Raw genomic sequence first — 17,299 nt, forward strand, 5'->3', positions numbered from 1 at the left:
CGGCCTTCCCGCCAGGACTGGCCCTCCTGGGGGCAGGGTAGCGCAGGGTTCAGAACCAGATTCAGCACTGGGCGCTGCAGGCCAGAGGAGTCTCTCTAAAGACAGGAGCTGCCCACCTGACCTGATCCTGAGGCTTGGAAACCGGAGCCCGGCCCAGGGTAGAGTGGGGTGGGCACCCGGGGCCTAGAATAGGCTAGGCCACGGCTTTGACAGCGCGCTGGCCATGTTTCCCCAGGCTCCCCTGGCTTTTCAGAAACGCAGGGGCACTTAAGGGGCAGCCCCCACCAACCCCACGGAGGGGGTGTGTACAGCTTCTCCAACAAAACCACCCTGCAAAATTCTTGTGCTGGGGTCCTCTCTAGAACGGCTGAACTGGAAGAGTCCTGGATCCACAAAGCCAGGATTATTTTTTTAAAAATGTAGGGGGCCGGGCTGTGGGCAGCAAGGGCACGATGTATCTTCAACTTGGGAAAAGCCACCATGAAGGCCTTGGGAGGCGGCGACTGCACCACCAGGTCCCTTCCTGGCGTGCCCCGCAGCTTCCTGGCTACGCCTTCACAATAGCTACAGCCACCCCGAAGGGCACACGGCCCACAGTAGCAGCGGCCTGACAAGTGTGATAAAATGATCTTCCTTAACTAAACTCGTAAAGCACTGGGCAATAAAACTCAATCTTCTGTAAAATCCAATTAAGTCATTATCTGACTGATTGTATCTTTAATTGAAAACAGAAGTGACAGTAAATTTCTGTGATATATCAGGATCAATCGATACCACTATACGATTCAGCCCCAAGAAGTGATTTATAATGTCAAACCTATATAGGTAACTCCACATTATTCTCTCTAAAACCACTGGTGGATGAAATTAAGAGTAAGTGCATTTAATAAAAAACAAGATGGTCAGGTTATTGATTACAACAGACGGGGGTGAAATCAAATAGATGTTTTCAAAGCACAGAGCGAAGAAAATACAAGTAATTTCTTTTTTCCTGTTTAATACCGCTCACCAAATATACACACAAGGAAATTCAGTCATCAATAACATTTTTATTTCAGGTACAGCTGCAACTACACAGAACAATGAATTTTTTTCCGACTAGTTTCATTTCAGGATGGCTTCTGTTACATAAGGAAGTACTCCACAAGCAATTTTTAACAAAATAATGAACTCAGAAATCCGTAGTAACTTTTAAAGATGTACTTATTTTCAAATCAGATTACAACCTAAGGTTACAAAATAGTCTAGATTGCATCCATTTTTTTCCCCCTGTAGTAGAAAGAATGTGTAGGATAAACTCTCCTATTATTCTAGAAACAAACCCAGGAATTCTGTATTGCTGAGTTTACTTTAAAATGCTTTGTTTTGAAATTACACCCTTTACAGAAAATGCAGTGGTTCTTTAGGGCTTTAATGTCTTTTTCCAACTGTATTTCAATCATGTTTTTGAGTTGGGAGGATGGAGGAGGGCTTGGCTTTTCCAACAGCAACACAAACACACAGTACTTCCAATTACTCTGACCTTCTACAGATTTCTAGAACAATCACTAAGTTTGCGCTCTTCTTCTCACTGGTCAGGCACTTGGCTAAATTTATATTTTTGCGGTTTTATTAAAATACTAAAATAGAAACGTCTAAGGCACCTAAGATTTCATTTTAAAACCAGAAGTAATATCGAATTATGACACATTTAGATGCAAACATACTCCCTGACTTTAGTGAATTATTGTATTTTTTGAAAACTACATGTAAACCAGAATCATAAAAAATGGGGGGAGGGGTACTACTATTTAACTCCATGAGCAAAGCACTTAGTTCTTGCAGATGGTACTCAAGGATCCTAAACTATTCCAAATGTATTTTAGCCTCTGGGCTAAGCTCTAAGGAGTATAAACCAAACACGCTCTCAACAGTTAAGTCGACATGAGTCAAGGCAAAATATTAACAACAAACCCCATGTCTAAATGGAATCAGCCTGCTATTCCAAGTGAAGGAAACAGCCAAAGGCACGAGGCATCATTTACTCGTCCTCTTCGATGACGGGAGTGACGGTGAAGCTGCTGGGCTCGGAGGCAGACTCACATTCGAGCACTCCCTTTGTGCTCTCGTTACTAATAGGAGAGCTGCTGGAGAGGGAAACCAAGCCAGAATCTTGACTGCTGGGCGGCGAGAATACTGGGACGTGGGGAGAGACAGGGAGGGAGAAGAGTGTTAAAAGTGGCTAGTCTTTCCGCATTCAGTATTCAATTAGGTTCCAACAAAGATAGAGGCACTGTGCATTTCTATTCTGAGTTGAAAGTGTTGTTCTAGGCACTCATTAAAAACCCCAGTGTTTCTTTAGGAAAACACACACACACAGTATTTCTGCACAATATCTATTCAGTTATCTGAGTTGAAGGGGAAAGTTAGGTAGCAGAGTTCTGAATTTATGTGCATAAAGAGGAAAATAAAAAATTAAAAAAAAAAAGTCTTTTCCCCCTTCCCCCTCTGTGGAAACTATTTCCTCCCTTCACTGAACCCCTCCCCTTTATGTAAAGGATGCTAATAGACTTGTCTTGTCAAATGATCCGTCTGACAAATTACCCCAAGCAAGGCTCCATGCATGTGTTTCTACTGTTTGACAGGTAACCCTAAGTTTTCCAACATGTAGCCAGCGAAGGTGATAGATTAATATACCTGGTATTTCTCTTGGACTTACAGGGCCAAACACTTGCTATTTATATAACTTTTGAAAACTAAAGAGTTGTTGTTGTTTTTTTAATATAAAAAGTTAAAGGAATACCTTCACTAAAATAGGAGTCAGGTAGAGATATTAAAAGCAAATCCATGAACGTAAAACTCTACTAGGACCTGACATTAAATATGAAGGATGATAATGTGCTGAGCAATTTCTGCAACCTTACAAGCCACAGTAGATACAAAATTTAAGCAAAAGGGTCTCTGACCTTCTTAACCTTAGCCGAGTTCAGACCCACCCCCAGAACTCCCTTCCTGCCTAGAGTGAATGTAATTAAGGCGAAGCCGCAGTGGTAATTTCTCTCCTCATTAACTTCCTGATTGGTTTCAGCCTCAGGATTCTGCCGGGCAGTAGTTTGTCACCAATTCCAAATGGCCAATCGTTAATACTAATGTTTGTGTAACTAACTGCCAGCATCTGCCACGGCTTCTTGTACAACAATAATGGTGAAAGGGTACATTAGTGCTCCTGTGTTAATTCAGTCTGTGTTCATCAATAGGGAAATCTATGATGTAATTAGCAAAATGCACTGGGAGCTGAGTGCTGGAGTCATTTGTAGAGAACTAAATCATAGTAGAAGCTGTACCGGGTCCTGATGTGTTTGCCATCAATACTTATTATGTTTGGGATTTAATAAGGTATATTACCATGCTGAAAAGAGACCTTTTTACAAGAGAACACTATTTACGCTTGTTATGGGTTTGGAAAAGGTTTGCTGCAGCTAGTGGAACCACACAGAACTAAAAGAACAGAGCTGGGATTTAAGAGGCAGACCTTGAACCACACCACTAGACCAACTCGTTTCAGAAAGCCCCTTTATTCTCATGTGACATACAGATGGACAGACAGAAGGACGGAGAGTTTTATATGACTACCTCAAATACCTCCAATAAGGAAAGGCACAGATCTGAGAACTTAGTGAGTAAATCTGAGAAACAATTAAGGCAATTTCCTGACCAGCAACTATCTTTGATATTGATAGTATTTGTTTAGTCGCTTAAATAAAAAGCAAAAGTGTGTAAGCTCTTTTTTTTAAATTTTTAAAGTAGAACGTTGTTAAATGTACTTTACAGACACCAAAAAGCATACCCATGCTTATGTAAATACATATGGCAACCAAAAAACCCTGTGAACCTGTGAAATCTGAAGCCTTCATCTTATTGCAGTTCATAAAGGCTAAATTCAAATTGTTCTATGGATGCAAAGTTCCCTGCAAATCCAAGATGATTTATGAATGGCGCTGTGTGCCCACAAGGCTATATATATATACACACAAAGAAAGGTTTTCCAAAAGCAGCAGACTTTGCTCTGACATCTTGGTCCCCTACACAGATCTGGACAGCGCAGGGCCAAGTGCAGAGTCCATGAGCTCATCAGCCCACTGCCCCATCCCACCTCAAACCAGTGACAGAAGGTCCTCTGTCAAGAGCAACGGGGACAGGAGGGAGCCTTTACTGCCTACTTCCTGCGTGCCACAAATCTTAACAAAGTATGTAATGCTCCAACCATTCACTGGAAGAATTATTCTCAAGGGGTGACACAGGGGACCCCCTGGAAGCTGAAGGGCAGTGTGGCACCAGCCAGCCTGACCCACAGTCTCACTCTTCCTGCACCGTCCCCCACCCTTGGGCACCACGTTTAGTGACCGGCCACGGAAATGTCCTAGTCTCTGAGTTTAAGGAGGCAAAATACCTGACCCTTGTCACACTCAGGCAGCAGCGGGGAAGGGGTGAGTGCTCCCCTGACATGTCCTGGGCCCCCAGTCTGCCTCTTGTCTTGGGTCAGCAGCCGACCTAGGAGACGCCCCCTCCCCATTACACCCCAGCCCTACACCATCCACTCACAGTTAACCTATCTGTGACCAAAAAGGGGAAGGGCAGGAATTCTGCAAAAGGAAGAAATCAGGGGATAGCCCCCTTTGCCCTCACTTGCCTTGTGGGTGTTTTCTTGGGAAGTGTTCCTGAGCCTCTGGCTCCAGAGACACAACAGGGTGTCACCTGCACAGACAGGGGCAGGGCTGCAGCCGCCTTCACGCATGACTGCACTCCAGAGAAGACGCAAATAAATGAACGCAACCTGTTTTGAAAAATGCCAGTATTTTCCACTGTCTGTCTCTGTTGTCTATGTCGTTCTTACTTACGTCGAGGCTTAGCAGCGTCTTTGAAAAGGAGGCTGCTGAAGTTCAGGACAGGATTTGCTGAACTTAGTTAGTGTGACCCCTCCCAATAGTAGTTACAGTAAAGATGTCCTCAGCATTCTCTTGGGAGAAAAATGTCCAAACCGTATTTTACTACCACCCTCAAAAGGACCCTCTCCATTTTAATGCAGCTTCATTAAATGTTGTTGGGGGAAGAGTAATCATTGACAACTATAAATTATTTTATACCAATTAAAAATTCAAAAGTCAGAATTATCTTTTCTGCCTTTCAATTTGATTCTAATGAGCCTGACACAAGGCTAATTTCAACCCAAAATGTTCCCCTTAATTATTTTGTGGAAATGCTAATGCCTTGTGTCAGTGGGACTGTAAGAAAAGATACACTGTTGGTAGCACTAGAAATCGGTTCAGTCTTCTGGACAGCAATCTAGGGACATGTAATAAGAACCGTAAAACTGTTCATACCCTCTGACCTGGTAATTCCACTCTGGGGAATAAGCCCAAAGAAAGAAAGAATAATTGGTCCAGAGATGCTCAACACACAACTATTTGCATCACTGAAGATGTTAGTGCTTTGCTTGAGTGGTGGGGGTGGGGATGGGGGGCAGCTGGGCTTGGGGTAGGGGCTGGGAGGGGAAGCAGCGAGCATTCACAGGCAATAAACAATTCAGGATTCTGCTACCCTTCCATAGATCACGGACAGGCTCCCAGCATTTCCCAGCATTTCCCGAAATGCAAAAAATGACTTCTGGACACCAAAATAGAGACTAAAAAGTAAGAAACAGAAAAACTTGCTCATTTGATTTCTTGTCTGTGTTTCAATGAAAAGTGGGCAAACCTCTTCCAGGCTGACCCTCGATTGAACCAGCAAGCCCAGTATCTGTTTTCTCTCAAGTAGCCTGTTTGTCTAAAAAGCTAAAGGGGCTTTCTTTTACAATTATTTAAAAGCAAACAAAAAAATCTTATACGTAAACACTAACCAGTGCTGGGGGAAAAAAAATTAAAGATGATTCCAGCGATACTATCATCTTACAGCACTCCCGTCAAAAAAACCCACCTCACGAAAAAAACAAAACAAAAACCACTCTAACTGCTAAATCTTTCAACATTGCAAAGACCCCTGACTTTTAACTTGAATGATCTGTTGGAAGTCAGTGGGCTGGAACGAATAATTCTCCTCCAGTGATGTGAGAAAACAGGATATTCATGCTTGAGAAAAATTTTCTTCCTCTCTCTGTTAAATGCTGTTAAACGCCCACTAAGAAACCCTTTAAAAATAAGAATATGAGTGGCACTCCTCAATTGTTAGCAGCTCCACGCCTCCATGTGGACAGGAAGAAAACAAAAGTGCTGGCCTCTGGTCTCCTGAGTTTGCAGGCCTCAGAGTCTGATGAAAAGCTAATGAAAATTTCTCAAACAACAAATTCTTCCGCTCGTGATAACTGCCGTGTTTGGAAATAAAATCACGTCCAATCAACACCACTTAGCAGATATGTAATGTTTCACAATGGGACTCTTTTCCACAGCGGCACTGCTGCCCTTCTCACTTGCGTCTAAAATAATTAGGATTATCGGAGCCGTCCAAAGCTTGGCAGGTTCAGTCTGTACTTTCAAACAGCATTAATTCTTGGCACTTGGAACAAGGGATAAAAGGTAAAGATATGAATGGAGATCTTTATTCAACCCGATCTATCACGGATTAGCTCATTCTTTTCCAGTTCATGCCTGCACTCTAGTTAAGGGCAGGGCTAAGCTGTAACTGATGTAATTAGAAACCACAAGCTGAGAAAAATAGCCCTTTATTAATCCCCCCCTTTACTATATATTTGCTAAAAAATATATATATAATCTTTGAAACAATTAAATGTGTTGTTTTTTACCACCTACGTGTACTGAAAGGGCAGTGGCAAAGTGACAAAGAGGGGGCTGTTAGGATTATGTTCTTGGAAACACATCTTCGGGGCAGTGGTAAAATCCAGCCCCCATTCTGAGAGAGGCCAGCTCTGCGCTCTGTGTGCTGTGAGGAGAAGCGGCCCAGGCCCGTACAGGGGGTCGCTGAGGCAGGAAGCAGGCCCACAGCAGTCCTTCTCCCCCCACAACGGCACCACCAGTGCCAGCACCGGACGGCCACTGCTAAAAACTAAGTGACCTCGCAAGAGAAAGAGCGTATTTATGCACTAGTAACAGTACCTCTGTCCCTCCAAACGTCGTGTATGACTTGGATCCACAAATCCCATGGTTAACGCCAGGACAACTCTTTGGTTCTCAACATCTGCAGGAGCTGATCAGGCAGCCTGCAGCGCGCTCTCCTGCTGCTTCAGGAAGTCAGGGACAACACACCAAAGCCACTCCCTTACCCACCGACAAAGTCCAACAGAAAGGGAAGAATCCTTTCTGGATTGTTTTAATGTAGCACACAAAAAAGGAACCTGGGTAGCTCAGTCGGTCAGGCGTCGGCCTTCGGCCTGGGTCTTGATCCCAGAGTCCCGGAATCCAGGCGCACATTGGGCTTCCTGCTCAGCGGGAAGTCTGCTTCTCCCTCTGACCCTCCCCCATCTCATGCTCTCTCTCACTCTCTTGAGTAAATAAAATCTTAAAAAAAAAAAAAAAGGAAGAGCGAGAAGGGACACCATTCAGCCTCTTACCCCCAACCCCCAACCTGGGACCCAGGTAGAACCCTCTGGAACCAGACGCCCTCCTCGGCCCCCATCACCACCCCCGCAAGACAGACATTCCTAACTAAGGCATGGCAGCCTCTGGGGCTCCCCATTCCTTGCTTATTTCTTAGAGGGAGGTCAGAAAATTGGAGTGTCAAAGCAAGCCCATGAATAAGCAATGTGCCCCGACAACAGCCCAACCTGATGGGTGCTCAATGTCCCCAAGGACCTTCCTGCTCACCTTCCCAAAGCCCCCTACCCATCAGCAGTGGTGATACTGCTGGTGGCTCCCTGACCCCGAACTGTAGAGACATCTCTCCCTGACTCCTTCATTCCTGAACTCTCTCTGAAGGGAGCCAAGTGTGCACATGAGGTGTTCACTCATCATCACGGGCCCACAGACTTCCCTCACCCTGGGAGGCAGCGTCTGGGGAGATACACCATCCAAACGTTCACAATGCCTCACTGGGTTTTCACCAAAATATACTCGGTCTTAAAACTTACATATACTGTGGCTTTCACTTCACTTAGGTAACAACACCCCGAGACGAATCCTCACACTGGCCAACACTGCTCTACTTTGCCCTTCAGTGAACCAGACACTAGGCTGACTCTGAAGAAATCCCCTGTATTACCTGGGGGATGGACAGAAGCATCCTGTGCCTTGGTTTCCCCATTGTGACATGAGGCTAACCACAGGCCACTGTGCTAATTAGTGAGTAACAGTAATTAGTTTCCTTATTCCATTGGTCAGCAGTCTACGTCTCAGTGTGTTAAAGTTAGAAAGTTCTTGCTTTTGAAGGTGTAGGAAGTCACGGGGGATTTGGTACAAGATCTGCTCACACATACACGTCCCTTCCTGAGAGAGGGGAATGAGGAACACACCTGTACTTCACGGGGCCTAGAGCCTAGCCGGGGTGTTTCAACCAACCTAATCCTCACTTGGACAATAGGCCCCTTGTGACATAAGCTCTTGGGGGTGTGTGTGTAACAGGATGGCTGGTGTCAAATCAAAATCAAATAGCAGAACGTCTGTGGGCATGCTTTATAAACTGTACAAAAAATAGTGTTATCATCCAACGATCAAGGAAACCATCCCTTCAGACAGTAGTATCCGGAAGCAGGAAGACTCTTTTGTTTGAGCCTAAGTTTGTCTAAGAGGTGGGAACTCTGGGAAGTAGTGGGCAGAGGCATTCATGCTCCAGAAGTAGGGTCTCCCCAGTTTCCAGTCCACAGTGACTGGGTACCCGGAGCCCTGAGAATGGAGGCTTGCTGGGGCAGCCAGAGCTGATCTGCAGACAAAGGCAACAGGGCACAGCCAGGGGAAGGTATGCAAGTGTGGTCATTTCCACACCCTCTCCATGCCTCAGTGTCCTGTCTGTAAAATGGGAATAGGGTAGAGCACTTAGGATAGATGGTTCTACATACACTGGTGGGGCCCCATAAAGCCCGATGCAGCTGAAAAGCCCACTTTCAAAACACATAATGTGCCACGATTTGGTGATCCGCACGTGGGGCCTGGCCACAGCAGCACCTTGGCACTATCTGGGCTCTGCCCCAGCATCACTTCCCAGCCTCCCGCCTCCTCCCCGCTGCCCTCAGAGGCCTCTAAGAGAATGTTCTGAAAGACTGTGGATCTGACATCAGACACTAGCACCTCAATAAACAGAGTCTGGGTTTCTTTAATCGTCAGAGGATTTATAAAGAATAATTATGTGTCTCACAAAGCTGCTCTGAGGATTGAGATGATATATGACAAAACAGCTTGAAGACTTGATGACTCTACATACTTGTCAGTCATTACACATCCCCCCACACTGAGTCTGAAAACTTCAGGAAAAGTGAGTATATGTACGCCACTGTCTACACAGAACCAAGAAATTAGTAAGACTTGTAGTAACACTGGTTGAGAAAGGGAAAAGAAATGACATCACAGGTCAAACATCCCTCAGTGTTCTCAGATGGGGTTCAATTCTGATGTATAAGGAAAGGGAACTTGTATTTTGTTCATTTTTTTTTTTTTTAAGATTTTATTTATTTGAGACAGAGCAAGAGAGAGAGAGCTAGTGGCAGAGGGAGAAGCCAGATCCCCAACACGGGGCTTGATCCCAGGACATGGGGATCATGACCTGACCCGAAGGCAGATGCTTCATGACTGAGCCACCCAGGTGCCCTCTTTATTCATCCTTCTTTACACATCTGAAGACTGACAGTTAAAACAAATTCCAAGTTGAAAACCGAGCCTTTTAGTCTGTGCCTTCTATAGCGCCAAGCTCAGCACCAGAGTCACAAGTAACATTTCCCAAGGTTGCGCCCATGGGCCAGAAACTGACCCTCAGCCAGCGGAGCCCTCAGGCCTCCTCGTGGCAGAAACAGGAAGTCAGCCTACAATCTGGAAGACAAGCATCCGGGAAACTGAGACAGACTGAGGGCAACTACCATCTGTGCTCTAGCACCGTGCAGGGCATACAGCGGGTGTTTAATAACGGATGAACCTGTGGGAAAGACCATGGCAGTCAGTCTTCGCAGGACGTGGCATAACCAGAGGACAGGGCTCACCCACACACCAGCAGGAGAGTCGCAGGCCTACTGCCAGTCTGGGGGTAGAGCGTGCGCGGGTTTTAGGTGCTTCCGTCTGTGTGTCCTGCACAGACTCTAAGCAAAGCCGGGGCACACACGTTTCTGCGGAAAGAAGCTGCAGCAGACACACCCTGGGCCGGGCAGTGGACCTGCGATCTCAGCCTGGACCAGGCCCAAAGAGCCTGGCTCCTGGGGAGCACATGGGACCCTGCTCCCCAGGGACTCTGTAATGCCAACAAGGGCTCGGGTCCACAAGTAGTGCCTGACCGTGTGTGTGGGGTGTGTGTGTGTGACACGCAGCTGCAAACACAGTTCAAACACACCCATGATAGCATCTCAGAAACTAAAGCCGACCCTGCAAGCAGGATGCTCGAAAGTCATCTCTGGAGTTGATTTCCCATTTGATCCTGGGACCTGAGAAAATGGCAGGAATCAAACCTAGGACACAGGCTGTGTGTGGCATCGATCATGCTAAAAAAACCGGCCTGGCTCTGTCCAGATGCTCTGTAGCAACAGAAGCATTTCACGGAGCCCTGCGGTTTTCTGTGCACTGAGAAGGACAAAGGGTCACAGATGTTTCAGCCTTAAAGGGTAATACGACGCACCTTGTGAAGGCTGAGAAAAAGGATGTGAGTTTTGGAGGCAACACCTCTGCCAGGAGGGCAGGTCACAAGGAGGCAGAACCTAGCATTGGAAGGAGCTCAGTTTCTGGCTAATCCACCAGCCTGTGGCCTGCTTTTCACTTTGGAATCCTATCATCTTCCATAAAACACACTCTTTTACAAAACAGTCTAGATAATGTAGTTTTAGCCACATGCTTTTGTTATTTTTAAATTTTTCTTATTTTTTTAAAAAAATTATCGTACTTATTCATTTGAGAGAGAGCGAGTGAGAGAGAGCACGAGCAGAGGAAAGGGGGCAGAGGGAGAGAAGACTCCACCCAGAGCAGGGAGCCTGACAAGGGCCGGGCTCCATTCATGACCTGAAGATCACGACCTGAGCCGAAGGCAGACACTTAGCTGACTGAACCACCCAGGAACCCCTAGCCACATGGTTTTAAAGAAGTTCTTCATTTAGAGATATCCTGACACTTTGCTATTGAAATGGATATAAGAGAAAGTCTGTGAACCATTTCTCAAATAAAAGTCGTATAAAACTTGCAGCTTGTAATTCAAAAGTAAATATTGTGCCCCAAATGGTGTGTTAGAAGAAGGGCAGAGGGTGGTGTCCGGTAAATTATTTCAACCTTACTACCCGGGGACTCAGTCTTCTTCAAAGGCAAATACATAGCCTCAGGCTATGTATTTACTGAGGCCTGATAGCCCCAGTATTGGCTATCATCCCATGCCAGCTTTTCATTCTCCTTCCTAGCTAGCATTACAGGAAATCTAAGACCAGTAATTATTAATATTTTCCTCTGATACAGAATAAGGAAGCAGATGCCTGGATTCATCTAAAAAAAAAAATACACCAGATGAAATCAATCAGGATAGAAAATTCCAGGCATTTCCGGACAGGAGGATACATGCCTAGTCAGAGCCACACAAGCTACTTTACCACCTGAATACAACACGGCCATCATGGATGGACAAGGTAAGTTCAGGTTACAGGAGCAAGAACACACTATTTTGGAAAGGTTCATGCTAAAGGTGAAGAGAAATAACAAAATAATAGCACAAACTGTACATTTTTCCAAAAGACAATTTCTACATGTACCCTAAGACCCCAAAAGCTAAAGAAAAAAAAGGAAATTCAATATACATATTTCCTTGTTTTGTTTTTTAAGATTTTATTTACTTATTTGACAGAGAGCAAGAGAGGGAACACAAGCAGAGAGAGTGGGAGAGGGAGAAGAAAGTTTCCTGCCAAGCAGGGAACCCGATGCGGAACTGGATGCGGGGCTCGGTCCCAGGATGCAGGGATCACGACCTGAGCTGAGGATAGATGCTTAACCACTGAGCCACCCAGGTGCCCCTCAATATATGTATCTCTGAAATTAAATTTTTATGTAAAGTACCATCTTTTCATTTAGCCCCCAGGAAAGGATTTACACCTTTTCCATGGGTCCAGTTAATCTGTGAGTGACAGAAGGCATTCAGGGAGCATGATGGCGCCTTCTCCCCTCCAGGTGTCTGTGCTATGTTTTAACTGTTTCGAGAGAAGAGTTCATGTGTGGACAAGGATTTTAGTTTCCCTTCAAGAAAATGGTTTCCTGGGGCGCCTGGGTGGCTTAGTGGGTTAAAGCCTCTGCCTTCAGCTCAGGTCATGATCCCAGGGTCCTGGGATCGAGCCCCGCGCACTGGGCTCTCTGCTCAGCAGGGAGCCTGTCTCCCACCCACCTCCCGCCTCCTGCCTGCCTCTCTGCCCACTTGTAATCTCCGTCTGTCAAATAAATAAATGAAATCCTTTTTTTTTTTTTTAAAGATTTTATTTATTTATTTGACAGACAGAGATCACATGTAGGCAGAGAGGCAGGCAGAGAGAGAGAGAGAGGAGGAAGCAGGCTCTCCACTGAGCAGAGAGCCCGATGCGGGGCTCGATCCCAGGACCCTGAGATCATGACCTGAGCCGAAGGCAGAGGATTTAACCCCACTGAGCCACCCAGGTGCCCCAATAAATGAAATCTTTTGAAAGAAAGAAAGAAAGAAAGAAAGGAAGGAAGGAAGGAAGGAAGGAAGAAAGAGGAAAGAGAGAGAGAGAGAGAAAGAAAGAAAGAAAAAGAAAGAGAGAGAGGGAGGGAGGGAGGGAGGAAGGAAGAAAGAAAGAAAACATTTTCCTTTTTCTCCTCAACTGCATCCCATCTAAAGCCAAAGCTGACATCAGCCTGTACTTGGGGGCTCCACAGAATGACCCCCTCCAGCTCCTTGAGGTGAGATGCTCCTGCCCAGGGACAGCTGCTGCTGGTCCACAGACGACAGCTCAGAACTGAAGGAAACCAACCCTGGCAAGTAGTTACCAAAGCATGAGATAAATTGTTACTTCACTCTTCCTTCCTCTGGTCAACAGGCTGGTTTCCCTTTCAGGATTTAGTTTTTGGTTTTGAATTTTTTTATTGTGGTGAGACACACATAACACAGAACATATCATTTTAACCATTTTTAAGTGTACAGCTGAGGGGTATTAAGTTTAGACATGTTGTTATGTACCTGCCATCTCCAGAGCTTTCTCATCTTCCCAAACGGAAACTCCATACCTGCTCACCAGGAACGGTCTTTTCCCTCCTCCCTCAGCCCCAGGGATGGTCCTTTCCCTCTTCCCTCAGCCCCGGGAACCATCCTTTTCTGTCTGTCTCTGTGAATGTGACAACTCCAGGGAGCTCCCATCAGTGGGGTCATGCAGTATTTGTCCTTTTGCAACTGATCTTATTTCAGTACACATTGTGTCCCCAAGGTTCATCCATGTTGTAGCGTGGGGCGGGACTCCCTTCCTTTTGAAGGCTGAATAATATTCCACAGTGTGTAGATACCACACTTTGTTTACCCGTTTGTTCATCAGTGGATGTGAGGGTTGTGTGTGTCTCTAGCACGGTGAATAATGCTGGTGTGATCAGTGGTGTTCAAATTATCTGTTCAATTCCCTGTTCATATATCTTTGGGGTACATCCCCGAAAGTGGGATTGTTGGATTATATAGTAATTTTACATTTAGATTTTTTTAGGAACTGCTAGACTGTACTCCACAGCAGCTACACTGTCTGACATTCCCACCAGCAATGCATAGGAGTTCCAATTTCTCTGCATCCTTGCTAACACTATTTTCTATTTGAATAATAGCCATCCTAAGGGGGATTTGGTCTTTTTTTTTTTTTTTTTAAGATTTATTTATTTGAGAGAGAGAGAGAGAGCATGGGGCACAAGCGAGAGGGCAGAAGGAGGGAGAGAATCTCAAGCAGACTCCCGGCTGAACATGGAGCCTGCTACGGGCCTCAATCTCATGACCCTGACATCACAACCTGAGCTGAAACTAAGAGCCAGCCACTTAACTGACTGTGCCACTCAGGGACCCCTGGTCTTTTTCCTATTAATCCCTTCCCTCAATTTCTTCCCACACTTCTTAATGCTGACTTACTGTCCTGTCTCCACTGTATTACCACCAAACGTGACTGAAGAATTGCCCTCACTGTCCACCTGCTGGGTTACCCCTGGCAAACTGGTGGCCGTCTTATTCCCAGGCAAGTTTTCTTCAGGTCACCCGTGATGTGCTGATCACCGCAGCCCAGGGATGCTCCAGTCCCCCTTCCTCCCCTCAGGGGCACTAGACACTTGACCTTGCCCTTCCCCCTCCACCTTCCACTGTGGCTCTCCCAGCTTTTTCTGCCTTCCGTCTCTTCTCTAGCCTCTACCCTGCAGGCTTTCTCCAAACTGCATGATTTGTCTCCCCCTTATCACACAAACTTTAAATATCACCTTCTTGCAAATGACTACTTCAATTTATATCTCTTGCCCTGATTTCTGAGAACTACTTCTGTATTTTCAATGTCTGCTGGACATCTCTACCTGAGTAACTCCCTGCAGTGTAAATTCACTATGTTTAAAAGTAAACCCACCATCTTTCTCCACAGAGTAAACCCAACCCTCTTCTCTTGGTCCTGAGCCCTCCCCACTTTACCTGCTCAGGCTCCAAGCCTCAGGATTACTTTAGGAAGCTTCTCCCATCACTTTCCTCCCACCTCTAAGCACCGGCAAAGTCCTGCTCGGGTGAGCCCCATGGAGCTCTTCCACAGATCTCTTCTTTCGGTGACCCTATCCCTCCACTCCCCAGACTGGATCCCACACTTATCACCTTGTAGCTGATCTGCTAGCGTCTGGTTGTCCTGCTCAGGCCTCTCTCTTGCACTTTACCCAGGATGGTCCCTGTGCTTCCAGAGGCCCATCTCCTTTCCTCAATCAACACCTCTTGTGGTATCTAGAAACATCCAAACCTGCTGGGCTGGCATCTGAGGAGCAAGCGGATTCTCCACATGTCCCCTGCACTGGAAGCACGTTCCAGACTCCTCCCGCTCCGAACCCTGGTGCAGACCCAGGAGCATTTGATATGAGCTTGTGCTGATCCCACTGTCCCCCAATCTCCACAGGTCAAACCCAGCTCAAAGCCACTTCCTTGGTCGCTCTCAGCAGAAACAATGCCCAGGCTACTTTGTTGTGGCCTTTCATGTGGTTCTGTCACTTCCACCTTCCTTTCCCCTTCCCTTTCCACAAAACTGACCCAACAACTCTCCCCATAGAATAGGGTAGGGGGCGCCTGGCTGGCTCAGTGTGTTGAGCATCTATCTGGCTCTTGATATTGGCTCAAGTGTTGACCTCGGGGTTGAGAGTCTGAGTCCCATGTTCGACTCTGTGCTGGGCATGGAGCCTAGTTAAAAAAAAAAAAAAAAAAGAACAGGAACAGGGTAGGATCCACTTCGTATTTGTCTTTGGGGCCCTTTGGTGGCCACCAGTTAAAGTCTTACATCTGGTAAGTACTCAACAAGCAGTGGTTGATGAAGAAATGAGAGAATGAATAATTCACTGGTTAAAGCCAGCTGAGCTGTTTCCCGGACCGCAAGCAGTTGTGACTGGCATGAGAACAATGGCCCAGAGGCAGCTGTCGCGACAAGGGCAATGGGATGGCCGCCGACCCCATATCCAGGAAGGGGAAAGGAGCCAGGAGAGCTGGGAGTCCAATTATAGATGTGACAGTGAACCCGAACCCTCAAGAAAAGTTCAGCATCCTGAAGGCAAGAAAGAAGAGAATCCATTTATAGACCTCCCTGTTATCAGACGGTGGGAGGCAGGAACTTTGGCAACAGCAGGAGAAGTGATCAGTTATTTGGGAAACTCATTTCTGTGAAATAGCTGATTTCTCAAGGATGGAGATTTAATGAGGCATCATAAATCAACTTTTTCTTTTTGGGGGGTGGGGATTGGGAGGTTGGGAGGGAGCAGAGGGAGAAGAAGAGAGTATCTTAAGCACGTCCAGCCCAATGCAGGGCTCAATCGCATGACCCTGAGACCATGACCTGAGCCAAAATCCAGAGTCAGATCCTCACCGACTGTGCGGAAACTGGAGGACAGGAAGGCATATGGGCACTTGTTTTCTCTGCAGTGAAAGAACCTTATAAAACTACTACCTTTCAACAAGTAGGTAATATGGTGCCATCAGGTAGGTTTTGGAAAGACTGCTTTTATTATCGACTGACTGAAGATGTGAACACCACAATAAGTCGGCTTCATTCAACGACCTACAGAGAAGCTGGGCCTCAACATGCCTCACAAGCGGCCCTGACACACACATCCGCAGCAGCCAGAGGCCAGTGTGCAAAGCCAGTCTCGGCTAATCTCAGAGATGTCTATCTTCCAAAGCTGGAAGTCTTGGAGATTCAAGTCTGTAGTCTATCAGAATAACAACTAAGAAAAAAAACCTTTCAGCTTAAAAAAAAAAATGATCAACAAGAAGCATATAAATTTCACTGACTCCGAGTAACCCACAAGGCAGCGTGTGGTCACAATATAATTGATTCCGCCCTTAATGCTACTGTTGAAAGTCTTTAAATGCCCCAGCACGGACTCCAGCCCACACACTCCTCCTCGAGCCCCCATTCCAAGTAGATCAGGTATTTTCACACTTGGTTCATCTTCAGTGAAGACTGTAATTAAATCTTTAATTTGAAAACAAGAGTGAAAGTCCAGCACTCTGCATTGTAAGCTGCCTTGGGAGCTTGGAGCAAAGAACAATCAGATAACGAATGGTGACCTCAGCTCCTTCAAGCTCAAGGAATCTGCTAATTTCAGAAGGTACCAGCTCATCTCAATAGTGACCAATTTACACATGGAAGTGCTTTCCACAGTCACCTGCCCAGCCTCTTGGGAATCAGGAACGTTATTTAAATTGCAAAAACTGCCGAGTTTATGTGCTGCCGGCCTTTTGATGACACCATCATTGTTAAAGCACAAGTTTCAGGACACGTTTTATTTCACATCCAAGGGGTAGGCAGAGTTCTGTTAGGGAGTTGGGTGTTCTCAGGAAGGCAACGACTCCTGGTCCTTTTTACTTCCTCAGTCACCTCCAGAACTTGCTGAAACTCTTCTTAAGCAGAAGGCAAGGCAGGGTGGTGCAAACCGGTTACCTAATTCTTAAGAGTATTTATAAGCATCTACTCTGTGCCCTGCATGGCAGTAGCCACAGGGAA

At 46.0% G+C, this 17,299-nt stretch overlaps 1 protein-coding gene across 2 annotated transcripts in view; it reads right to left on the reverse strand.

The window, feature by feature from the left end:
- Nucleotides 1-980: 980 nt before the first annotated feature.
- DMRT1 (doublesex and mab-3 related transcription factor 1) overlaps nt 981-17,299 on the reverse strand; it is a 109,793-nt gene continuing 93,474 nt past the window's right edge. For both annotated transcript variants that reach the window (XM_047698938.1, XM_047698939.1), the window contains exon 5: nt 981-2,175. In XM_047698938.1, the coding sequence (XP_047554894.1) occupies nt 2,021-2,175 (155 nt within the window). In that variant the 3' untranslated portion in view covers nt 981-2,020. The remainder of the gene's footprint in view (nt 2,176-17,299) is intronic.

The sequence above is a fragment of the Lutra lutra genome, chromosome 13 (genome assembly GCF_902655055.1).
Source record: "Lutra lutra chromosome 13, mLutLut1.2, whole genome shotgun sequence".
Taxonomy (NCBI): Eukaryota; Metazoa; Chordata; class Mammalia; order Carnivora; family Mustelidae; genus Lutra; species Lutra lutra.